The sequence below is a fragment of the Physcomitrium patens genome, chromosome 25, assembly GCF_059467195.1.
Source record: "Physcomitrium patens ecotype Gransden chromosome 25, ASM5946719v1, whole genome shotgun sequence".
Taxonomy (NCBI): domain Eukaryota; kingdom Viridiplantae; phylum Streptophyta; class Bryopsida; order Funariales; family Funariaceae; genus Physcomitrium; species Physcomitrium patens.
In genome coordinates, this window is record NC_143434.1 from 14325259 (window position 1) to 14352735 (window position 27477).

A 27477-nucleotide genomic window follows, 5' to 3' on the forward strand; every position below is an offset into this window, starting at 1 on the left:
GAACACTAAAAATTAAGCATCTATGAAGATCGAAATGGAACTATTTTTTTATTGTAGAAATAGTAAGATTGAAAATTAATATTTAGGGGTGGATATTTTGGGGTAGTTGTATTACCATTTCAAAAGAACTACTCAAGAAATGAAACAAAAAGAAAATGACATAAAATATGAAGTTGAAAAACATCCTAGGGTGGAAAGAGCACTCCACTAACACTCGTTTACCATCTAATTTATGTGCAATAGCAGTGTTAGTCGCTAACATATCAAGCATCCGAAAATTCCTTCCTCGCATCACACCACCGTTGTTAAATGAAGCCAAACTTGACAATGATAACAACACTATTCCACGTGGACTATAGCTATTGCCAACCAACAAGCTTGCTACGGCAAATGAGCATATTCCGCTGACCTCAGCCCCGAGCAGCGTTCGGTGATGAGGCATCAGTCGCTGCAGCACAAAGCCATGTGGAGAGAATGAGAGCAACCAGGTGTCGAGAGTTCATCGTCCATGGAGCTGCTGCTAACTTTAGGTGGCTCCCAGCCTGGCAGGTGCCCTTCTTACCTCAACTTTGGACACCGCACCCCCATCTTTCAGTTTCTTCATGCGCCTTTTGAGTCGAGGTTTATGGTGGCTTCTGCGCAGATCGACCTGCTTCAGATGCCCTGCGCGATGCAGGAACCATCCGTGGTCAACAACACTGTATTATTCCAATTATACGCATGTCTCCAACTCCTAGTTTCACAGACTGAACATGGCTTATAAGGACACAAATCTGTTTCTTCCAATAGCGGCACTGTATCGGAACTAGCCATGTGTAGGGAACCACAGCATCGCGGCATAGGCCTCGAGGCATAATCCAATTCTTCAAATAGGTCGTGATGAGAGTGGAGGTTTTTCCGAATCCACCTCGATCAAGTACAACGTTTAGACTTGTCGATGTACGCATAACTCACCGAAGACCTGGTTCATATTACCACAATTTCGAACAGCCTAGTTGAAGTCTAGATTATTGATTTCAGACTTCTGCAGATCCCATGCAGCTGATGGTCTAGCGAGGGTCCTGGTCGCGTTTTTCCACACTCCATTTCGGCAGTACGCCGCAACGCAGTGTTGAATCAGAGCTGGCGGCCGAAGATTGCACAACACTATCAACACCAAAGGGCTGCAACGTGTCGGTAGCGGTCATCCCCAGCTTAAGAATGTCACACTTGGCAACTTGTTATTCTTCACGTAGAATTGGCCCAGTTCGCATCCATTCACCGACACTTGTCGGTGGAGTCTGACCCTGCTCTAGGTTTCAGAAACACACATCACTTGTTACTACCTTTCCTTGGTATTTGCTCCCATCACTTGGTTACTAACTTGTGCATCCCATACACACTTTTTCTATACTTTTGTTGGGCAACTTCATGTGTAGCCAGGTCCTAACACATTAGTACTCTTGTGTAGCCAAGTCCTTTGTCTTGCGTGGCTTGGTTTCTAAGATATTAGTTATTAAATGTATATAATTTTTTTTATCTATAATTAAAAGAGGCTTGCTTAAGTATTTAGTGCTACCATCAAACTTTTACTTTTAGACATTCATTGAGGAGCTTGGTCCTTATGTCTTATTATAATCCTTAATTTTAAAAGGAATTTTAGTAGAAACAACTCTATAATAGAGACTGTTATGATAGTTTGTAAGATTTTTTTAATAGAATCAAAACTTTTATTAATTTGATTAGTATCAAATTTTAAATTTAGTAATGTGTATTTTTATAAAGAAGTATATATAGATTTTACATCTAATATGACTGAAAGAAGATCAGACTATTTCAAAAACCCAAGATCCTTCTATTCTACAATAGCATAAAACTTCATCACAAAATATGACAAAATAGACTAGAATAGAATTGAGCAAAAAGATGCAAAATCAAACTTTAGTAAGAGAAAGGATCTGAAGCCATACTTGACCAGATGCCCCAAAAGGCCATGGCCAGTCCTATTTATACCTTGTCCTACCACCCTAGACTTTTTAGAATATTCATAAGTAGTAGACTCCACCTAGATAACCGTCCTAAGCTTTTTTTTAGAAGGTTCCATAGTAGACTCCATTTAAATAACTATCCTAAATTCTTTTTAGAATATTCTATAATAGATCCTATCTGGTCTACTAACCTAAACCTAATTCTAGAAATTTCCATGGTTCTAACTATCTATATAATTATCTTATCTATACTATGTTACAGTTAATCCCTCTCCACTAATACAAAACGTCTTTGTTTCGCTTCCGATGGTATCTCGAAATTATTTTTTGGTAATGGATGAAATTTTGTGTATGTTTTCCTATTGTATCGTGAATGGGATAACCTTTCCAAAGAACTTTGTACTGAAGTTCTGGACGTCTGCTGCCATAATGAAAGTAGTGATGCTTTAAAATGCTATCCACTTCATATTCTTATTACTCATCAACTACAACTGGTGGTGGTGGTGGTGGTTGGTGTCGATCCAAAAAGTACTTTGGCTCTATATGAAATTCTTTTAGTTGCAAAATATAGAAGATTGGATAGACTTGAATATGTAGCAAAAGCTTGAGGCGATATGCAACATCAGATATCATTGTAGAAATGCAGAAAGATGTAAGCCACCGAGGTGCTAGTTTACAGATTTGGATTGATGTAGTAAGTGGCAAGTTGGCAATAGAGAGTAACACATGATCACCATCCTGGAAGGTCTTGTATTGCTGATGGTTATTTGCATATTGCTTCTATCGATTCTAAGTAGTAAAGTAACAATGTCATACCTATTGTAAGGCCGTTATAAATTGTTATATAAATTCCTCTATTATTAGGTTATTGATGTAGATGGAACAATAGAGAGTTATTGGTATAATTGAATATTGATTGATATTCAAAAAAAATGGTGGCTGATCGATACTTGCTTGAATACTATCATTGTAAGTAAACTCTAAGAGTATCAAGTATTCATTCCAATCATTATGATGAACCACCACAAATGCCCATAGTATATCCTCCAAGGTTTGATTTGCATACTCTATTTGTCCATCTATTTGAGAATCGAAGGTTGTAGACATGACAAGTCATGTATCTAGTAGCTTAAATAAGGCTTACCAAAAACCTCCTTGGAAGCATGGATCCCAATTTGAAATGATGATATGAGATAATCCATAGTGATGAAAGACGGTATCAAAAAAGACTCATAGAAGCATTGGAGCATCAACATTCAAGTGCATTGCAGCTAAGTGAAGTTGCTTCAAGAATTGATCCATAAATATGGTAATTGCAATATAATTATGAGGCGTCTATGGCAAATATGTAATGAGATCCATAGTCATCTACTCCTAACATGTTGTAGGTAGCAAAATTGGCTGCAATAGTCTAAAAGATGCTATGTTGTATACTTTGTTATATTGACATGATTCGTAAGAGCGTACAAAGGCTCCAACATTATGATCCAAACCTCTTCAAAACCATATCCTTGAGATCCATTCTATGGTATTTTTTTTGTCCTAGATGTCTAGATATTGGAATGTTATGTTTGTCTTGAAATATGTGCATTTAGAATTTAGCATTGTGGGGTATATAAACTCACTTCTTGAAATAGAGCAAGCCATTAGTAAGACTATAATCTTGATATTGTATATCATCCATCTTCAACCAATTGCTAATCATCTTGAAATAAGCATCTCTTTGCATAGCTTCCTTTTATTTTGTCTCTTTAGTTAGATCTGAAATGATATTACTAATGATAGTGATTTTTGCCTTGTCCTTTGATTCATCCTTGAAGTCTAGTCTTTGTGATAAATTATTTAGCATAATATATTGTTGTCCTTGCTTGTACTCAAGCTGGATATCAAAAAGCTGCAATTATTCTTTTTGATAATAATGCTGCAATTTCATATTTTTCAAATGTAAATCATGTAGCAAGGATCGATGGTTACTCCAAAAAAAAAATTGGCTTTTCCAATAAATAGTATTGCAACACCTTTGTAGCATGTACAATCGCTAATTGCTCTCAATCACATATAGAGTAATTGCGCTCTATTCTTCTAAGCTTGTATGATTTATATACCATAAGTTGAAGGCCCTTACTAAAGCCTTCTTGAAAGACTGCTCTAATAGCAAAGTTGGAAGCATCAATGTCAAGTATACAAGCGAGATTAGGATCATATGATTGCAATATTACTGCAATAATGGATGCCTCTTTTAACTTATCTAAGGTATTTTGCTACTTCGATTTCCATTCAAACAAGGCACCTCTCTCCAATAGATTTGTCAATGAAGTAGTAATGTGAGTAAATCACCAAACAAAATGGTGAGGCCTAAAAACAAACAAACTTGAGAAGCATCCTTAGAAGATGGTTAATCTTCCAATGCTTTCGCTTTATCTTGCTCCATATACATACCTTCGAAAGATACCACATGCTCCAAAAAGGTGACTTCAAACTTCTAAAGTTCACATTTTGATTGCTTGCAATAGAAGTGACTATCTTCCAATTGGCGTAGCACTTCTTGTAGATGTTGCTCATGCTCTTTAGGGATTATATTATATACAAGGATATCATCAATGAAGACGACTACATACTTGTCCAAAAGGTCTTGAAACAATTTGTTAATGTAACCTATGAAAGAAACTGAAATATTAGTGAGGCCAAAAGGTAAAATTAGCCATTTAAAATGTCCATAGCACATAGAAAATATCGTCTTTTTTACATCATCTCTTGCAATAGGTGTTTGTCAATAGCCGCTCTAAAGACCCAATTTATTAAAAATGGTCGCATTTCAAAGTTGATCAAGAAGATCATCCACACGTCAAAGTAAATATATATTTTTAATAGTCTACTTATTGAGACCTCGATAGTCAATGCAAAGAAAAATTCCACGATCTTTCTTAAGTGCAAAGAATACAGATACTCTCCATAGTCATGTGCTTTCTTGAATGAGACTTTTTTCCAAGAGTTTGTCTAATGTCTTTTGTAGTTCTTCAAGTTCTTTTGGTCCTAAACCATAAATTAGTTGACTTACTACTTTGGCTCCAAGAAATAGTTTTATTTGAAAGGGGCACCTCGATGAAGAGATATGCCTTTAAGTAAGTCAGTTGGAAAGACATCTTGATATTTTTGTATGAGTTGCTTTGTTCATTGTATCCCTTCAATTATCTTTCCGACTATTAACATGAGATATGAAACCACCATATATATCGATTGCTCATGTGTCACGGACATATACATGTAAGCCAATAATTATATGTATAAATAGGTAGAAGTAAGTAAAAGTAGATAAAAATAAGTTAATTCTATAGTATTTGATATAGAAGCTTCCTAAAAGCTTCATAGATATTGCTTTGACTTTATAAGTACCTTTAATTGACTTTTTGGATTAAAAACGTGGTCAATAAGTTGGCCATGTGCCACACATGTTGTTAGCTTGAAGACCAAGCTAACTATGTAGCCCATACATAGAAAAACTTACCTTGTAAGTCAAGGAATGTGTCCTACAAAGTCAACACATATTGGAGGTCCTATAGAACGTCGCCACATAGCCTCTAGTTAGATAGTATATATAGAGATAAGAATAAAGCCTTCTTCACTCTTGTCAACTCCTTTCTTGCTTCCAGTCTAGTTTCAAGGGTCTCTAGTTTTCTTGTCTTTTGGCAATAGCCATTTTAGTTTCTTTTTTAATATACATATCAATTTATTTCTATTTTGTCATCTTTATTTGAAAGAAGTCTCACTTCTTTATTTGTCTTTATTATGTTCTTGTCCTTGATAGATTGATAAGAATACACTTACAATATCAGAGCTTTGTCTAATCTTGATTATGAGTGGATTATCCCTTTTTTTTGATAAGACATAAGCATATTAGAAGTTGCGGATTACCCTCTTCTAAACTGATATTGTCCTTAGTATTTTCTTTGTTATCAAGTCCTCTCTTCTATTTGTCTTGAGCGATATTAGACATCTTTTCTTTTCTAAAAGTTATCATGGCAGAACTTGCTGAAATAAAGAATGCAATGGCACAAATGCAAGAACAATTGAGGGAATTAATGCTTGTGATGCATCAACTTAATTTACCACCACAAGGAGCAACAAGATTGATAGGAAGTGAAGATAAAGAAATGATTGGAGCTACTTCAACATCTACACCAAATCATGTCCCTCATCCTATAGTAGAACGCCCTTCTAGTGTTAGAGAACCAAGAATTGTCCTACCCGAGAAGTTTGATGGCACCAGATCAAAGTTTAGAAGATTTATCAATCAAGTACAACTTGTAATTGAACTTCAACCCCAAAGCTATCTAACTTTAGGATCACAAGTTAAATTCATTGGTACGCTTCTTTCAAGTTCAACATTATCAAGGTTTTCATCTTTTCTTGAACAACGAGATCCAATATTGGATAATTTAGAGGATTTTTTGGCAGAGTTTCGATCCATGTTTGGAGAATATGATGCAATTCATGTTGCAACTAATAAGATCCATATTTTTTGATAAGACAATCGATCAGTAACAATGTATGCTTCACAATTTTGACAACTTGCAACTGATATCAAGTGGGATGATGCTCCACTTATTAGCCAATTTCTCTACGGATTACAATATGAGGTAAAAAAATTAATGCTCAACTTACCTGATCTTCAAACATTGAGTCAAGCAATTGACTTTGCTGTGAAGTACGACAATCACCTTTTTGAATTCTGATCTGAGAACCGTACAAGTAGACCTCAACATAACTATAATTCAATAGCAATACCAACATCTCTTCAACACATACATTTGAAAATAAAGGATATGTAAATTGATGCAGTACGTTTCAAACCTCTTATTGAGCAAAAAAAGACTCATCGTTGTCAAGAAGGATTATGCTTATATTGTGGAAAACCTAAGCACAATGCTCAACATTGTCTAAAGAAGCATTGCAACCATAAAATGAAGAGTACGGCAATTAAAGAAGATAGCATGTTGAAAAACGAATTTTTCCAGCTACAATAGGGACCGTGCGGTTGAAACCATGTACAACGCCTAGTGAAGGTCCTATCTTCTCCTAAGAACCCTCTCCATGTTTTATGATAAAATGTTATTCTAGGATCTAAATATCTCAAAGCCTCTGCCTGGCTAGATTCAGGAGCCTCAGCATGTTTCTTAGATGAAAAATTTGCTAAAAGACATAGCATATTTTAAGTAAAGAAAACTAAACTTGTTCATGTAGAAGTCATAGATGGTCATCTGTTGTCTTCAAGAGATGTTACCTATGAAATCCTTCATATAGAAATAGCAACTAATGGTCATAGTAGCTTAATAGTATTTAATACCATTAAATCTCTTTGTAATCTAATCATTTTAGGTTTATCATGGCTAGAAAAATATAATCCTAAAATAGATTGGACTTCTCGTAGTCTTGGCTTTTCTGAAAGTTTAACTAAGAGTATAGTTAATTAAGTAGAAAGTCATAAATTTAGTATAATTAAACTTATATTTATAGAAGCAAGTGCTTTCTTGCATGTTGCAGAAGAAAGTTCACCTTATGTCATTTATGCCACACCTATTTCTACTGGTGGAAAGACTTCAGGTGGCATTCCAAGCCAATATCAAGATTTTTAAGATGTATTTGAGAAAAAGAATGCGGATATTCTTTTAGAACATCGTTCCTATGACTGCGCAATTGACCTTCAAGAAGGAACACAACCACCATTTGGACCAATCTACAATTTATCTCAAAATGAGTTTGTTGAACTCAAGAAATATATTGAAGAGAATTTGGCTAAGAACTTCATACGCCATTTCAAATGTCCGATAGGAGCTCCAATTTTATTTGTGAAGAAAAAAGATGGATCATTACGGATGTGTGTTGATTATCGAGGACTCAATAAAATCACTATCAAAACCAAGTACCTGCTACCTTTGATATTCAGACTTCTTGATTAGTTGAATCAAGTTAAGATCTATACAAAAATAGATCTATAGGAAACATACAATTTGGTACGCATCAAAGAAGGAGATGAATAGAAGACTACGTTTTGAACAAGCTATGGATATTTCAAATACAACGTCATGCCTTTTGGACTTACAAATGTACCAGCAGTATTTCAACATGTAATGAATGATGTCTTTCGGGAGTTTTTAGATGATTTTATTGTTTGTTACCTAGACGACATCTTAATCTATTCTAAGAACCTAAAAGAACATGAATTTCATGTTTGTCAAGTATTACAAAAATTAAGAAATGCAGGACTCTATACCAAGATAGAAAAGTGTGTATTTCACACTACTCAAGTCGACTTCTTAGGATACATCATTTCAAATGACGGACTTATGATGGATCCTAAGAAAGTTCAAACAATTATGGATTGGAAGATCCCCAAAATGGTAAGAGATGTAGAATGCTTTTTGGGATTTGCCAACTACTATCGGATCTTCATCAAAGACTTCTCTCAAGTTGTAACTCCACTTACATATTTGATTTGCAAAACAAACTTCAATAGAATGAAGAAGCAAAAGTAGCATTTGAAGCTTTGAAGATAGCTTTTGTTTCTGTACCAATCTTGTATCGTGTCGATTTTTCTAAGCCATTTTTAATGGAAACAGATGCATCAGATTTTGCTTTGGGTGCCGTATTGTCATAAATGGGAACAGATGATAAACTTCACCCAATAGCTTTTCATTCTAGAAAATTTTCAGCAGTTGAGATCAACTATGAGATCCACAACAAAGAACTTCTTGCAATCATGGATTTGTTTCAAGAATGGCACCATTATCTAAAAGGTATTTCTAGCCCAATTTTAGTATATACAGATCACAAGAACCTTGAATATTTTATGTCAATACATGTTTTGAATTCTCGCCAAGGCCGTTGGAGTATGTTTTTGTCAAGATTCGAATTCAAGATCACTTATCGACTAGGAAAATAATAAGATTTGTTAGATGCATTCTCTAGATGATCTTATCTTACACCAAAGGAAGGAGATGCTACTTTTGAGGAACAACGGACAATTCTCTTGAAGCCAAAGCATCTTCATCTTTGAGCAATGAAATCAACACTAATTGTTGATTTAACTTTCATGAAGCAAGTTCAGTCAAGTATGTCTTTTGATCCTCTTATTCATAATATTAAGGAAAATCCTTCAAAGTCTCACGATACTTCCAAGTTTGAATTTTAGAAGAATCTACTATATTTTGAGGGACGCCTATATGTTCCAAAAGGTGAAGTTGGATTACGTGTTCTTCAAACTCGTCATGACTTTCCAGCAGCAAGACATTTTGGGTACAATAAAACTTTGGAACTAATATCCAAGGACTTTTGATAGCCCCAAATATGGAAAGCAGTTAAAGATTTTGTACAATCTTATGATGTTTGCTTAAGATCAAAAACTCCTCGTCATTGATCTTATGGACTTCTTCAGCCATTACCTATTCCAAAACAACCATAGTCTTCTATTTCTATGGATTTCATCATGGACCTTTCAATCTCAGGTTCTGATGACTCTATATTAGTGATAGTAGATCATTTTACCAAGATAGCATATTTTGTATTATTTACAAAATCTATCACAGGTGAAGAAATAACTAAGCTCTTTTTTGACAATATCTATTTCTATCATGGATTATCCAAGGATATTATATCAGATAGGAGAACTCAATTTGTATCAAGATTTTGGCGGACTCTTTTCAAGATTCTAAAAGTGGATATAAAACTATCTTCGACATTCCATCCTAAAATCAATGGACAAATAGAGTGTGTTAATCAAGTTTTGGAGTAGTATTTAAGATGTACCATTAATTACCAACAAGATGATTGGACAACTCTTTTGCCATTGGCAGAGTTTGCTTATAATAATACGGTACATTCTTCTAAAAAATAAATACCTTTCTTTACTAATTATGGTTATCATCCATGACTTGATACTTTTGACTTTTCAAAAGTTGATAATCCTGCTGCAAAAGATTTGGCAATTCATTTGTCAAAGTTATATATAACAATGAAGGTGCAATTAAAAGAAGCTCAAGAACAACAAAAGGTCAATGTAGATATCTATCAAAAGGAACAACCACCATTCCACATGGGTGATAAGGTATGGTTAGTTCATCGTAATATCAAGACCACTCGTCCCTGTGACAAGTTGGACTATTGAAGGCTTGGACGATTTTCTATTTCTACACAAATCAATCTAGTTGCATATCGTTTACATCTATCGGAGTCAATGAAAATCCATCCAATATTCTATGTGTCTCTTCTTGAACAATACAAGACAGTGGACATATCAAGAAGAAGACAAGCTCTACTTCTTCCTATAGAAGTGAACAATAATGAAGAGTTTGAAGTGGAAGAAGTCTTAGATTCAAGGCGACGCCGAACTAAATTAAAATATCTTGTCCATTTACGCAGATATGATATTAGTGAACATACATGAGAGCCAGTAAAGAATCTTGGAAATGCAACAAAGGCGGTGGAGGCTTTTCATTGACGACATCCATCAAAATCAAGATGAAAACCTTCTTTATAAAAGAAACAAGATCTAGGCAAGATATCATTCTACTTTCAATCCTTATTTGTAGCTTCTTTGTAGTTGTGTTGCTCAAGAGATGGAGAACAAACAACTAGCAGATTTGACTCAATAGCCTTGTTTGATGACTTGCCAGACAAGACATTATGATTGTCTCAACCTTCAAGATGACGCAATCGAGATGAAGTTCTTGAAGAACGACATATTCTTCTTCGAATAGATGGAAAAATACAACGCGATTGGTATCACGACCTTGGAAGGGACTTTCGATGTTTGGTGATTTTACTAGAGGTAAAAACAACTCCTAATGGTGTTCCAAATGTTTTATTTGAAGGAAGTTATGAAGGCCTCAACAATGATCAAATAACTAGGTGGTCTTCCCGCCCTGGTATACGACACTACCGATGGTTGACAGGCCTTATCAATCATCTTCGAAGAGAACAAAGATCAAAATATGTGACAAATATAATTTATCACATCATAGATTTCTTCAATATATGATTACTGCTCCTCGTGGAACTCGTCCCTAGAAGTGTTAGGGACATATTCCTTAGAACTTTCTAGAGAGAAGTTTCTAGAACCTTCTAGAAAACAAGCCTCTGGAACCTTCTAGAAGAGAAGCCTCTGGAACCTTTTAGAGAGAAGTTTCTAGAAGCTTCTAGAAAAGAATCCCCTGGAACATTCTAGAAGTTTCCTAGTTAATAGAAGTAGCTCGAGAAGTTTCTAGAACCTTCTAGAAAGGAAGCCTCTGGAACCTTCTAGAAGCTTCCTAGTTAATAGAAGTAGCTCGAGAAGCTTCCTAAGTAGGAGTATATATAGGGATCGAGGCTGAAGAGTTCTTCAGTCTCGACAACACATCTCTTGGAGTTCTAGCTCACCTTTTTGGTGTTGTTCTTGTACTCATCTATTTAATCTAGTTCTGCCACTTCTTCTTGAACTTCTTGTTAGATTTCAAGTCTGTATTTTGTGTCCGTGACATTTTGTCGAGACTACACTAACTTGAGATATCAGAGCTAGTTCTTTCTTAGTAGAGTGTGGATTACCCCTCTACTTGAAGGTATACTAGCATTTTTTAGAGGTTGTCGATTACCCTCCTCTAAACTGATACTTCTTCTGTTACAATATTGGAGTCTTATTCTTCTTGGAGAGAGTGGATTACCCCTCTTCTTGAAATTCTTAAGGCGTTTTATAGGTTGTGGATTACCCTCCTATAAACCAATATTGCCTCTTATAGGGTTATTTTTGTCCTTCTTTTAGAATGGCCAGAGGTCAAGACATTAGTATGACAGAAAGTTCGGAGTCTAAGTTAGATGCTATTATGAATGCCCTCGCTACGTTATCACAAAGAACTGCAGAGATTGAAGGAGTGGTGGCAAGGCTTCATAATGATGGAGTATCTGAGATAGCACAATCTAAACTACACCAGCCTCAAATTTCGGCACTTGGAGAAACAACTTTACCTCAGGTTCGACAAGAACCACTAGTTCTACAACATAAGGAGCCTCGAGTTAGCCTTCCAGATAAGTTTGATGGAACACGTTCCAAGTTTCGAGGATTTGTCAATCAAATCAGGTTGATAACACTTTTACAGCCCGAACGATATCCAACGGAGGAGTCACGTGTTGGGATTGTTGGAACCTTACTTACGGGACAAGCTCTATCATGGTTTGCTCCTTTCTTTGAGAAACGATCATCCATATTAAACAACTTCAAAACCTTTTTGGAAGCATTTGCGGAAGCATTTGGTGAACACGATAAGGTTCGATGGGCTACAACAAAGATCCGGTCGCTACGACAAGGGATGCGTTCTACATCAGTCTATGCTTCGAATTTCAGGCAATTAGTATGCGACATCAATTGGGATGAAGAAGCGTTGATGAGTCAATTCTATTGGGGTTTAAGAGATGATGTGAAGGATTTGCTGTTAACTCTTCCTGATCCATGAACGTTCAATGAAGCCATTAGCCAAGCTGTGAAGTGACATAATCGCCTATTCCAACGTCGCCAAGACCAACGCTCAAGACAACATACAATTCGCCATGCTCCAACTATGTCGGCAAGCGGTGTGAATTCGCATTCAGAGCTAGAAGACATGCAAATTGATGCGGTACGTATCAAATCTCTTACTATAGAAGAAAAAAAGCGACGTATGGAGGAAAATTTATGCTTGTATTGCGGTGGAAAAGGCCACAAAGTCGGAAACTGCCCCAAAAAGCAAAATCGAGGCATAGTCAAGACTAGGGGAGTATTTGTTCAGGAAAACGAGGATGCCCAGCCACAGTAGGAACCGTGCGGCTGGACAATGAAATATCCCAACAACAATCAGGTTCCTTTCTTTCTGCCCAACCTGCACTTTGTTTTACAATCCCTCTGTTTATCGGCCCTCAAAAACTGAGAACCTTAGCACTACTAGACTCAGGAGCATCTGCTTGTTTTTTAGATGAAGAATTTGCAAAGCGTCATAAGATCCCTTTAGTACAAAAATCAAAACCTGTTCATGTTGACGTCATAGATGGGCGACCTTTATTGTCTGGTAGCATCACCCATGAATCAAAACCTATAGAAGTAACGTTTAAAGACTATAGTAGTCATATTATTTTTAATATTATTAGAACCCCATCAAATCCTATTATTCTTGGTCTTTCTTGGTTGGAAAAACATAATCCATTGATAGATTAGAGGTTGCGGAAGATGACTTTTCCCACAAAACCACCCAAGAAAAAACCTAGTAAAAAACCTCGAAAAAAGAAATCCTTATTCATTGGAGCAAGAGCGTTTATAAGATCATCTAAAGAAGGCACTCTATTTTTCATTTATGCGGCTCCAACTACCGAGGAGAAGATCTCAACAGCAAGTATACTGGAGCAATATAAAGATTTTGAAGACGTGTTTCAAAAGAAGAACGCCGACATACTACTGGAACACCGACCATATGATTGTGCCATAGACTTGCAAGAAGGAGCACAACCACCTTTTGGCCCAATCTACAATCTATCGCAAATGGAGTTGGTAGAGTTACGAACGTACATCGACGAGAATCTAGCCAAGAACTTCATTCGTCATTCAAAATCATCAGCTGGACCACCCATCTTATTTGTGAAGAAGAAAGATGGATCATTACGGATGTGTATGGACTAACAAGGCTTCAACAAGGTAACAAAGAAAAATCGTTACCCATTACCCTTGATTTCTAGTCTCTTAGAACAACTTGGACGTGCGAAGATCTTTACAAAAATTGATCTAAGGGGAGCTTATAATCTCGTACGAATCAAGGAAGGAGATGAGTGGAAGACAACATTCCGTACAAGTTATGGTCATTTCGAATATAATGTCATGCCTTTTGGTCTTACCAATGCTCCAGCGGTTTTCCAACATATGATGAATGACATCTTTCGAGAACACCTCGACGATTTTGTTGTCATCTACTTGGACGATATTCTAATATTTTCTAAAAACGAGGAAGAGCATGAGGAGCATGTTCATTTGGTCTTGGAAAAACTACGCAAGCGAGGACTATATGCCAAATTAGAAAAGTGTTTATTTCACCAGACGGAGATGGAATTTTTGGGATTCATTGCGACTACAGAAGGTTTGAAGATGGACCCCAAGAAAGTAGAAGCAATCATGTCTTGGGAGGTTCCAAAGACGGTTAGAGACGTACAATGCTTTCTTGGTTTTGCTAACTTCTATCGGATCTTCATCAAGAATTATTCTCAAGTTGCTGCTCCTCTCACTCGATTAACATGCAAGGATAAGTTGGAATAGGGACCTTTGGCGGGGAAGGCGTTTCAAGATTTGAAGACAGCATTACTATAGCTCCAATTTTGGTACATCCAGACTTTACAAAGGCCTTTTATTTAGAAACTGATGCTTCAGGTTTTGCTTTGAGAGCTGTGCTTTCACAAATGAGTGAAGATAAGAAGCTCTATCTAGTTGCATTCTATTCTCGGAAGTTCTCTGCTGCTGAAATCAATTATGAGATCCACGATAAGGAACTTCTTGCTATAGTGGATTCTTTCGAAGAATGGCGTCACTTTCTTGAAAGAGCTGCACATCCAATAACCGTATATACGGATCACAAGAATTTGGAGTATTTCTTGACGGCTCGAGTTTTAAATCGGCGTCAAGCTCGGTGGAATATGTCGCTATCTAGATTCGATTTTATTATCACTTATCGACCTGGAAGGCAGCAAGGACTATCCGATGTTTTATCAAGGAGATCGTATCTTGCACCAAAGGTTGGAGAAGCAGCGTTTGATCAACAATGTACAACGTTATTGAAGCCAGAGAGATTTCAATTTTGTGCTACTATTGTATCATTTGATGCTGACTTCCTAAACCAGGTACGTGCTATGACCATTAAAGATTCAGTAGCCATTGATATCAAGCAACATACCAATGACGACAAAGTCAAGGTGGAGGGAGATCTTTTATACTTTGAAGAGCGATTGTACATTCCAAAAGGACTAGCACGACTCCGAGTTCTTCAATCTCGCCATGATTTTCCAGCTGCGGGACATTTTGGATTCAACAAGACCTTGGAGCTTATTTCTCGAGATTTTTGGTGGCCCCAAATGTGGAAGGATGTGAAAGATTTTGTCCTCTCTTGTGACATCTGTTCAAGATCTAAGAATCCTCGGCATCGCCCTTATGGACTTCTACAGCCATTGCCAATTCCACGTCGACCATGGTCTTCAATTTCTATGGACTTCATCACGGACTTGCCATCATCAAACTCATTTGACAGCATCTTTGTCGTGGTAGATCGGCTTACGAAGATGGCACACTTTGTTCCTTGTAAGAAGACATCGTCCAGTGAAGTCACAGCAAGACTCTTTCTCGATAATGTGTACCGATATCATGGACTACCAGATGATATCATATCAGATCGAGGTACCCAGTTCGTGTCAAAGTTTTGGAGGTCTCTCTTTGGGATATTGAAGGTGGATATCAAGCTTTCTTCAACTTTTCATCCTCAAACTGATGGCCAAACGGAACGGGTGAACCAAGTCTTGGAGCAGTACTTACAATGCAGCATCAACTATCAGCAAGACGATTGGACTGCATATCTACCGCTAGCCGAGTTTGCATATAACAACACCCTCTATGCGTCGACTCAACAAACACCATTCTTTTCCAACTATAGATATCATCCGAAGCTTGATTTATTGAGTCCGTCAACAAATAACAATCCAGCAGCTGAAGGATTTGCGAAGCAACTATCAGAGCTTCAAACTATGTTGAAGCTTCAATTACAATCCGCTCAAGAATCCTATAAGACGTCTGCAAATAGATTTCGGAATCCAGCACCTACTTTCAAAGTTGGAGACAAAGCCTGGCTTCTTCGACGAAATATCAAGACCAAGCGACCATGTGATAAGTTGGACTATCAAAGATTGGGACCATTTATCATCCAGAAGCAAATTAATCCAGTGGCATACCGGCTGGAGTTACCGGCTTCTATGAAGGTACATCCAGTCTTTCATGTTTCTCTGTTAGAACCTTATTGAGAGTCATTTTTTTCTGGAAGAGTGCAATGTCCGCCACCTAGTATTGAAATCGAGAACCACGAAGAATACAAGGTTGAAAAGGTATTGGATTCACGGCGAAGGTGGGGAAAGTTAGAATATCTTGTTCATTGGTGCGGCTATGACATTAATGAGTGAACGTGGGAGCCAGCTGAAAATCTTGCAAATGCGCCACAAAAGGTATAGGAGTTTCATCAACGACATCCCGATAAACCTAAATCAATTCGATGATAGCTTCTTTTTGAAGCTTGTTCTCCCAACAATATAAGAAAAAGGGAGAGCACCAGCAAAATTCATAGTTGATGTAGTTATTTTCTCCAAGATAGATCGTAGTTTGGTCTTTTGATATGAATAGCCAAGAAATAGATACTATGTCAGTCAGAGTATCGCAACCGAGTAGCTCACGAAGGCGACCCCGAGATGAAGAACTACATGTACCACGACAACGATGGAGGATACCGAGTAACCAATCACTCGTGATCGTATTTGAAATCGAGCCTGCTTACGATGGTCAGCCAGAAGGTGTGTTTGCAGGACAATTTCACAATGAAGACACGGAAGTTCATGCTTGGTCAGAAGTCGAAGGCGTGGGCCTCTACCGTTGGCTTCAAGGGTCGATGAACCACTTGCCTCGTGAACAACAGTTGGAGTTCATAGCAGAAGTTATGCGACAGATCTTCATTTTCTTGCGTTGATACTGATCAACAACATTGCTTCTCAGAGACCTCGAAGCTAAAGGAGGGGGTGATGTTAGGGACATATTCCTTAGAACTTTCTAGAGAGACGTTTCTAGAACCTTCTAGAAAACAAGCCTCTGGAACCTTCTAGAAGAGAACCCCCTGGAACCTTTTAGAGAGAAGTTTCTAGAAGCTTCTAGAAAGGAAGTCTCTGGAACCTTCTAAAAGAGAAGTTTCTAGAAGCTTCTAGAAAGGAATCCCCTGGAACTTTCTAGAAGCTTCCTAGTTAATAGAAGTAGCTCGAGAAGTTTCTAGAACCTTCTAGAAAGGAAGCCTCTGGAACCTTCTAGAAGCTTCCTAGTTAATAGAAGTAGCTCGAGAAGCTTCCTAAGTAGGAGTATATATAAGGATCGAGGCTGAAGAGTTCTTCAGTCTCGACAACACATCTCTTGGAGTTCTAGCTCACCTTTCTGGTGTTGTTCTTGTAGTCATCTGTTTAATCTAGTTCTGCCACTTCTTCTTGAACTTTTTGTTAGATTTCAAGTCTGTATTTTGTGTCCATGACAAGAAAGGAGGGTAATGTCACGGACATACACATGTAATCCAATAATTACATGTATAAATAAGTAGAAGTAAGTAAAAGTAGATAAAAATAAGTTAATTCTATAGTATTTGATATAGAAGCTTCTTAGAAGCTTCATAGATATTGCTTTGACTTTATAGGTGTCTTTAATTGACTTTTTGGATTAGAAACGTGATCAACAAGTTGGCCATGTACCACACATGTTATTAGCTTGAAGACCAAACTAACTATGTGGCCTACACGTAGAAATACTTGCCTTGTAAGTCAAGCCATGTATCCTACAAAGTCAACACATATTGGAGGTCCTATACAACATCGCCACGTAGCTCCTAGTTAGATAGTATATATAGAGATAAGTGTGAAATCCTCTTCACTCTTGTCAACTTCTTTCTTGCTTCTAGTCTAGTTTCAAGGGTCTCTAGTTTTCTTGTCTTTTGGCAATAGCCATTCCAGTTTCTTTTTTAATATACATATCAAGTTATTTCTATTTTGTCATCTTTCTTTCAAAGAAGTCTCACTTCTTTATTTGTCTTTATTATGTTCTTGTCCTTGACATCATGCTATAATTGCTTCTTCATAAAAGGTCATCCCTATAAATTAGTCTTTGCTTGCAGGATGTCTTTCAACTTCACTTGATGTAGAGGTGCAAAGAATTACCTTGCGTCCTCCATCTTTAAAAGAGATTGTCCTTACTACCTAATCAAATTTCTTATTTCCTATGACTAGCTATAGCATACCAAGGATAACATCATACCTTAGCTTTGTCACCTTGAATTTCTCTCTTAAGATGTAGGTTTCTATCAATCTCAAGGTTTCTTCTTTATAAGTCTCACTCAATACGTTCTCTCGATTATCTTCAAAGTATATACTTCTTTTCATAATTTCTTTGGTTTTAATTCCAAGCCAATCAACAATTTCAATTGAGATGTAATTTTTTGTAGAGCCACAATCTACAAAAACTCAACATGGTTGTCCTCTTAGTCATGTTGTTAGATGTACCAATTCATTCTTTTTATATTTGTATGAGGCTATGCCATTTGTCTCTAAGAGACAGTAGCTACTTCTAATATTGGCCACTAGTGCCTTTATTAGGGAGCCCCATTTTTGTGCTTTGATTTATTATCGGCTTGGTGAATTTTGAGACTATAAACTTCCCTTGTCTTGCTGGTACTTATACTTTTATGTTTTAGACAACCTCCAATCTGATGGCCTAGCTCCTGACAATAGAAATATAATTCTTTTTGCACCAATATTTGTCATCTTTGTAGTGTCAATGATCCTTATAGGGCATCAATCTCTATTGGCATTGGTTGTTGTGTCGTAGTATTAGATAACGGCATAGGACTTCATGCTATAGGTCATCTTCTACAATTTTTAAAATCTATAGCATTGATCCTCTCTACAATCCAAATTGCATCTTCTAATTTTTGTGGATCTCTTAGCTCTATCTCTCATTGGATCCAAAGTTTTAAACCTCATAGGAATTGATCCATCATCTCCGCTTCTAAAACATTGTCAATTTGGAGACATAATCTTGCACCAATCGAGCTTGTGTAAGATTTGCCAACTGATTGCTTGCTATCTTTTTTGCATTGATGGGCTGAAATTGATTCCTAAACTCGGTCTCAAACTCTTCTCAATCGCAAAATCCATCTTAAGCTCCATAATTTTGAACTCGATGTTGCCACCCAATTGCAGCCACATCCCTCAAATAGTTGGTTGCATATATAATTCCTTTAGTAGTATTTGTCCTAGATAGTTGGAGTATTGTTGCATGTTGAAGAGCTATTGACATACATCTTCTTGTCTTGAAGTTTCAGAGTATGTACTAGGCTTACTCAATTTCAACCTAGCAAATGTTGACTCTCTTATCCTTGAGGCTTCTATTTACCCTTGTAAAGTAGCTATCTGATCTAAAAGGTGTTGTATTTGAGCCTCTATCTGGGATTGCTTTGCCATATCTTCCATATTATAATTTCTCTACTGGATTCCATTATTCTAATATCTTTTTACCTTCCAATTGACTTTTTAAGAATAGATCCTGGTAGCCTCAATACAATATCCACTGTGATGATAAAAACTAACCTTGGACTAAATGATGACTATTGACACACTACTAGAAGAAAATGATCTAATACTCACTTTGATACCAATGAAACATGACCAGACTATCTCAAAAATCCAAGATCCTTGTATTCTATAGCAACATAAAACCTCATTATAAAATAAGACAAAACAGACTAAAACAAAATTCAATAAAAGGATGCAAAACTAAATTTTACAAAGAAAAAGAGTTTGAAACCATACATAACCAGATGCTCCATAAGGCCTTGGCTAGTCCTATTTATATCTTGTCCTCTCACCCTGGACTTTCTAAGATGTTCCTAAGTGATGAGCTCTATCTAAATAACCGCCCTAAACTCTTTCTAGAATGTTCCACGATAGGTCCTACCTGGTCCACTAACCTAACTCTAATTTTAGAAACTTCTATAGTTCTAACTATCTATATAATTATCTTATCTATATCTTGTTACAATGACTATCTTTTTGAAATTGTCTCTTTAATGTATGCTACATATAGCTTGACAAAAATCAATTTAATTACTTACTTGAATCTTTGCAAAAAAAATCATTTGTTTTTTATTCTTTATGATTCTAAAATTAAAAATATATATATATGCAATATAATTAGAGATAAATAATCAATTTTTTGAAATGATTTACTTAAAATTCCAAATAAATCTATTAAAATAAATAGTTTTTATATAAAAAATCTAAAATTAAGAATTTAGATCATAAATATGTACAAATACATATATTATTCTATAAACCACGTATTAAATTGATAGATCTATGATAATAATCTTACAAATTAAAAATATATACTATTAATTCTAAAGTTATTATTATTTCTATATCTACATTATTTTTTTAAATACAATCATTTAAAGAATAAATTTAATTTTATTAAATTTATATATATATATATATATATATAATTATTTTAAAAATAAAATCCATGTTTTTTATATTTTTTTCTTTACAATATAATTATTAAAAAAGTAATGATTTAATTTTTAATTCTTAAGAATTTATTAATATTTTATTAATAAAAATTAGTATCATATTTTTATTATAATTTTTAAAAAAAAATTTATATTATTATTATTTTTGTAGAATTTTTTTTATTATGAATTTTTTTAAAAATAAAATAAAATAAAAATAATGATTTCCTAAACATATCTTTTAAAAATGTTAAATCTATGAAAAGAATCTATTAGAAAAAGGACATTTATTTTATTTTATTTATATAATTACTAAATACAATAGTTATTAACTCTAATTCTTTAAACTTAGCTTTAAGTAATTTTATGCATCTATATATAAGTTTCTACCTTGATAACCTCCAAAACTATAATAATTTTTAAAAAAAGAACAAAAAAATAATTCAAATATTGTTTATATTATGAATTATTTTTAGATAAAATTTGATAGATCTAATCTGCTAGACTTTAAAAATTATAAGAATATTTCTTACATCATCTAATAGATACTTAATATCTGATATTAAGGTTTTTCATTTGATCTATGCAATCAATATCAGAGAAACAGATCCAATTTTTTAAAATTGTTCAGCCAAGATACATCACAAATTTTTGAGCATGTGTGACTTGCCATAAAATCTAGCTACATGCAAATGAAGTTAGACATTTCTACAACATTATAGATTCCAATACATGATTATTTGAAATAGGTCTAGAGGCTACACAAAATCCATCCATATTTGATTTTTATATTGTAAAAGAATTGATATCAATTTGTGGTGTTGGACATTCTCTCTGTGAGCAGCATAATTTGTGGTTTTTTTCCACTTTAAAAGTAAGATTAGTTTCTGTCAAATTTACTTGTAAAATTCAATAATTAATTATCCAAATTTGGTTTCTTTTCAAAAGGACATGCCCTTTAACTATTTGGTTGCAAAAGAATGAAAAACAACTACAATGATGAGCTTGGATCAACCCTCATTTGGTTGGATAAGTTCAACATCCTTCTTTTACAATTCAGCTGGCTTATTTGGAAAACAGCCCAACATGGAAATACTAAGTTTTTTTTTTTTTTTTTTTTTTTTTTTTTTTTTATTTATAGAAAAGTAAAGATGTTTTAAAGGGAATTTATGAATTAAATTCGAAAATAAATAAATAAATAAATAAATAAAACGCACTCACATATGTGTATAATGGATATAAAATGCAATTGAAATCCTACACCACCCACAAGAGACCCTATTTTTTCAACATGCATCAATAGATTTTGTTTGCTTCATTCCATGTAATTCCATATCCCAGTCTATACTTTGTTTAGTTGATTAACAGAAACGAGGACTTCCCTTTTTCTTCTAAAAAAAAAATTAAACAGACCAAAAGAAAATAGAATGAAGAATTTGATGCTTTTGCAAATCCGGAATGTGCCTCAACCATGGCCTGGACACACACACACACACACAATTTTCTGCACTGAATCTGCTCCTCTTCATGGGCAACCTCCACCCACCATTCACACAAGCCTTTGGGAATTACATATTGTTTTTGCCCTGTATGATGTGGCAAAACCCCACTTCCATGTGGGGTCCTTGTGAATGCACACTCTTTGCACATGAAAGCCCAATTTGGATCACTCACCCCATTTCATGTCCCCAACAACGGGTCCTTGCAAAAATATTTAAAGAAATAAACAAACTTATATATATATATATATATATATATAGTGGAAAATGGCTATGTAGTTCAAACTTGACAAGGTGATTGCAAGAGAGCATCTGTTATGAAGCACATTCTACCTTGCTCAACACAAACAGAATGTGATAGTTTATTATTAATCATCCTTTAATGGGCAGCATGGGATATTGATTAATCACTATAAAGTTAAATAGTGGTGTTGACCTTAATCATGCTTTGGTGTGCTTGAGTTTCCCAAATACCTAGTGGGTTGAATTTGCTACTCAAGGTATTGATTTTAATATAAATTATTTAAACCATAGCCGTCCTTTACAGTTTAGCCACACAAAATTTATTCCTAAAAAAGCATCTAAAAGAGGAGGAGACAGTGGTTTCATTCGAAATTTGAACAATATTCTACTTGAGTTTCATGTGTGTTTGTAACATCTATCAAAGGACAAGAAGAAGAAGAAAAATGAAAGGAAACTGAATTTTATTTATTATTTTTTTGCAAAAACCACTGACGCCCATGTGCTATTGTGCAATAAAAAAAGGGTGGGAATTTTGCAATTGGAATTCAAAATTACAACACTTTATGATACTATTTATTATTCTAGTTCTCAAGGTTCAACTATTTTCATCCTATTGATAATTTAAGGTCATTATGGACAAGAACTTATTTTCCTATACCAATAAAATCACATCTTTATTGAAGTACCCGTGAATGGTTTTATTAATAGAAATGACAATGATGTGATTCTATGGGTTGGTCACAATATTTCATGGTGGAAAATAACTTAAAAGTAATTTTTTCCACTTATATGTTTAATTTAAAAGTAGCTCTAATTTTACTGTGAGGAGAGGGAAATGAAGGGAAAAACAGATCGTGGAGATTTCAAAATGAACATAATGTTTCAGTGTTTCCACGTCAGCTCATTCATTATGCTCTGTTGTTTTTTTTAAAAGTCCACGTGGCTTGTGAGTCCATGTCAGCACCACACATGTGGAAAGAGCAGTATTCCCTACACATGAGCATTTGCAGCAATGATGGACAATAATGTGTTAAAATATTGATATTACATTATTTGGCTTTGATTGCAACTGTGAAAATTTATTTTTATAGAGAAAGTAATGTATTTTTGTGATTTATGTTGGAGTACGAATCACTTCTCTATTGTAATGTTCTTCAGCATGTAAAATAAATGGATTTTTCCTTAAATAATACTTCTTTGAAAAATATAAATATAAATCATAGTTAGATTTTAACAGAAAAGAAAAGGGAAGGAAAAACGTGAGAATACAAAAATAAAATTTAAAAATGCTTCATTAATACAGGAATGGTTTGTAGAAGAACATAAGATACAAGTATTGTTAATTCTAGCAATAACATTATCTTTGTGACTCTTGATATTTCTTATTGTATCTCTACCAAGAAATGTCAAAAAATTAATAACAACTAATGTGTTATTGTATTACAAGAATGGTGTGTAGAATAGCACTAGAATTTTCTGCTTTTTTCGTCCATTTCTGCACTTGTATCCCGAAAATGTTGCTGCGGCGCGCCTTCTCTGCCGCGGTTGTCACTTTGCAACTTTGCGCACATTAGTTGAGTTTTGATGCCGTGAATGCCTTTCAGAATGAGATTGAGAACCTGAACTAGTAATTGGTCACAGGCTATTATTTAACCTATGCACCCATCTGTACACAATAGGAGCAATGGGTTTGTGGCAGTTTATCGTCAAATGACGTCGATGTCACATCTCGATGTCACAGATGGTGGGATTGTTTTGGTGACGCCGATGAATTCATGAAGCTTCTCTACTTGCCCCACTTACACCACCAGGTTGATTGTACAAAAATTTACTCGACTTTTGATTGAGAATGCTATACTGGAAATGTCCTATTGCAGTCGCGGATATACCAATTTGTGTACTGTACATTAGTATTGTTATTCACTGTTATAAGTTGACTCAAAGTTTCTTAAAAATTGACACAGAAATAGTTCAATACAATGCACACTTGCACAAGATAACATGCTGCAAAGCATCAGTTGCTAGGTGATAGAAGGACCTGACATCCCTGTTACATAACCGGTAGATTTTGGCTCTATTATGGTGAAACTGTAACTAAAATCTCTAGCCACTTATTATTAACACTTGAAAACTGTATCAAGATTCAATTCAAGAGAAGACAGCATGAAATTTGGTTCAGGAATCCAAAGAAGTATATGGAACTTGAAACATGTGTTACTCTCTCTCTCTATCTCTCTCTTGGTCAATTCTGAGCGGAATTTTGAGCTGAAAATAGCTCCAGTTCTTAGGGTGCTGAAGTTAGGCGTTACAAACCACCATCAAAGTGGACGTCAAGGTCGAAACGCCTACGCACAACCAAACTCTACACAATCGCCTTATCTCTACAACTTCACTTCGATGCTCAAGGAATAGATAATTGAGGGCTTACAGCAACAGTTGTCTCACCTCAACTCAATGGCTCAAGATGAAAACGCCACGGTTCAATGAAGCGAATCAGTCACTTCAACATGCTTGACACCGACATGAGCAAAATTAAATTGCTTACAAATCTCTCTATACGACACAAAATCAACTCAACTATCAAAAATCGTCTGGTAATGCAATCTTCGAAAGCGAATTCGCTGGTTTCTACCGTTTTTCGTTGATAACTATTGTATTCCAAGCACGCCAATCCAATGTAAAATAGGAAATTTCGTGACAAGTTATCAGACATAGGGTAGATTTGATATTACGAAAAAATTGAAGGATATGTGTGCTATTATCAAGAATATGGGGTATTCTTGATATTTCAGAAAATTTCAGAGGTACTTTTGAAAATTTCCCTTTATTTTATGGGCAAGTGGTCCTTCAAAAACTCCTACATGACCTTATTAGCTACTACATTAAGGAGCAAGACTTAAGTGATTCTCAATGTTGTCTGATAATACTAAAGGATGTGGAACCTTGATTCTAGCACTAGCAACTGCTTACGACGTAGCTACACACATACAAGCATCGAAACCCAAGATTATATGTCTCAGTTGCTTCGTTTACATGATCACAACTCACTGTTGCAGCAGACGTGGCAAAGAGTTGAGATTTTGCAACTTAGCTCCATCGTTGCAGTGTCAACATTGTGTGCTACTCAGACTAGAAATTTGTGTTGGGTCTTTCATCGTGGTAGTGGATATCAAGGTTCATCCCCAAAACGCTCTCCCAATGCTTGGTCAGGGGATAAGGATGGCAATGAATATCATGCTCAAAAGAAAGATGTGTGTGGCTAGAGTGCACTTGCAGTAAATGGAATGATGATGCTGTAATTACAAGAGAGGGACTAGCAACACCTATTTCAAGACTCATTTCTACATACTCTCGACGTATCTTCTCATCTCAGCATCGAAAAGCGAAGCTTTCTTACAGCGATGAACACTACACATGTTCGTATAAACTTCTTCAGTTGAGCTAAATGTTACTAACTGTACATTGTCGAAAGTTCGCCCTACTTATCAACACTAGTGAATACTGATTAGCATCCTTCTACCTGTGTCTACCATGCACAGTTCCAGGTATCCTATGTCGGAATCACACATCTAGTTTATGGTACACTCCTGATTCTATGTTACAAGGTTGATAACTCCATCAAAATTTTTGGCATTCGCTTGAAACCTCTGATGCTGATCACCACCATCACCACGATTGGCGACCCTTCACCTTAAGATGAATTGCGTCAAGATTCGTGTTCCATTTCTGCAGTGGTGAGCTAAGGGATTTTGATATTTCGAGATAATGTTCATTCCAAGCTCCTGTCCATAGATTCATGACAACATAAAGGCTTGGATGTTTTCGAGAGACGATATGGTAGAAACATCCGGAAATGGCAAATACTCCCCCGAGTATCGTTGACACTGATAGGGCATCTGGTAAGAAGATGCAGGAGCAGTGAGGCAGTCGAGATAAGATTGGGACAACCCTGGTGAGGGATCAGCCACACTAGGCACGAGATTGGTAGAGAGGAAATCCGGTAACTGTAGTGAGGTAGTGTTGAAGGGAGCCCCCATTTCCTGAACTGGAGGTCTACCTGAGAGCGGCATCGTTGCGGTCCTCGGAGCAGATGATTGGTGCATGAAGTCTGCCATAACGTTGAAGAATTCGTTGTCATTGAATGAGAAAACTGGCTCTGTCTTCACCTGAGTGTTGGGGAGCAATGGGATGTTGAGGTTAGGAAATGCAGTCTTGCTGTGGTCGAATCCAAAAGGTGAGTCCAGGGGACTCTTCGGAGAAGCGGACTGCTTAATTCCTTTCCGACTACGACTGGATCCAACAACTAATAGAGCCGAATCATCCGAACTGGACGCCGATCCACTACCGTTCATCGCAAGTGATCGTTGCCGCTCGAGATTAGTGGAGGCATCCTTCAGAGCGACGGGCTTGTCATTCTCACACGGTGATCTCTTCAGTCGCAACCTGGTGTCGCTGGAACCAGTCAGCTTCTGAACCAACGACATGAAATCATCTGGCTTGGAGTGAATCACTTCAGGGGAATAGGTGTGTATGATGATCGGAGGTGGGTACTACGCTTGTGGTAGAGGCAAGGACGGTTTCCTAACCCGATGAGAGCCCTTGCTCACTCTGAGTGCGGATGTCCAACCACTACCAATTTCCCGCTTCCGAATGCCGAAGTGCATTGAACTGTCTGCATCTATCTTGCCACTCGTCATGGCCAGCAATGTAATGTGGCACGCTTCCACCGAAATCGCTGTCCTCCGTCACGGCGGCGACAGCACTATAATACACAGAAGTAAACGGACTCAACCTGGATGTTCAGATATCCACTCGCGCACCAATTTCTTCACAATCTTGGTCACTTTTCCACGACAGTATCTCCGCATATGACCAGTAAACTAGACGAGTCAGCTACTAAGATTGTAAACCACAACTTGAAATCTAGATAAGGAAAATAAACAAATAAGCGGACAATTTGAACAATGAACTGTACTCTGCACACGTGCGTAAATCGATCCAGAGAAGTCAAGTATAGGAGAGAAGAGCTAAGAGATAAGGGGAGAGAAGGCGCAGCCAGCAATGACAAAGGCAGGGATTGGAGTGATGTGGATTTATATGTACTGTTGGAGCAAGGATGGTTTTTTATGGAGCTGGGACAAGATGATGCCACCAGCAAAATCTGCCACAGCTTGCGGGGCATCTAAAAGGCTCTCGATGTCAGTCTACATGTGTTCCAGTGATTACGGTGGTGTTGTTGTCATTAATGGGTCCTTTGAAGGAAATTGAAAACTGTGATCTAGACAGTCCACGCTGCTCTGCTTCCATCAATTCGTGCTGCGAGCTGGTTCTCTCCACCCGCACATGGAGCAGGCGGTGGATTCCTTTTGATTCTTCCAACTCTGAAGTGAAGAGTTGATACAAGAGATTCTCTCCATTCAAAGCAATCGCACTCTTAATCCA

The 27477-nt window shown here is 36.3% G+C and overlaps 1 protein-coding gene across 1 annotated transcript; it reads right to left on the bottom strand.

Annotated features, from left to right (window-relative positions):
• Positions 1-25198: 25198 nt before the first annotated feature.
• LOC112277520 (uncharacterized) lies at positions 25199-27073 on the bottom strand. Its single transcript, XM_024509965.3, has one exon. The coding sequence runs from the start codon at positions 26517-26519 to the stop codon at positions 25830-25832; it is 690 nt and encodes a 229-aa protein (XP_024365733.1). The 5' UTR covers positions 26520-27073; the 3' UTR covers positions 25199-25829.
• Positions 27074-27477: the final 404 nt, after the last annotated feature.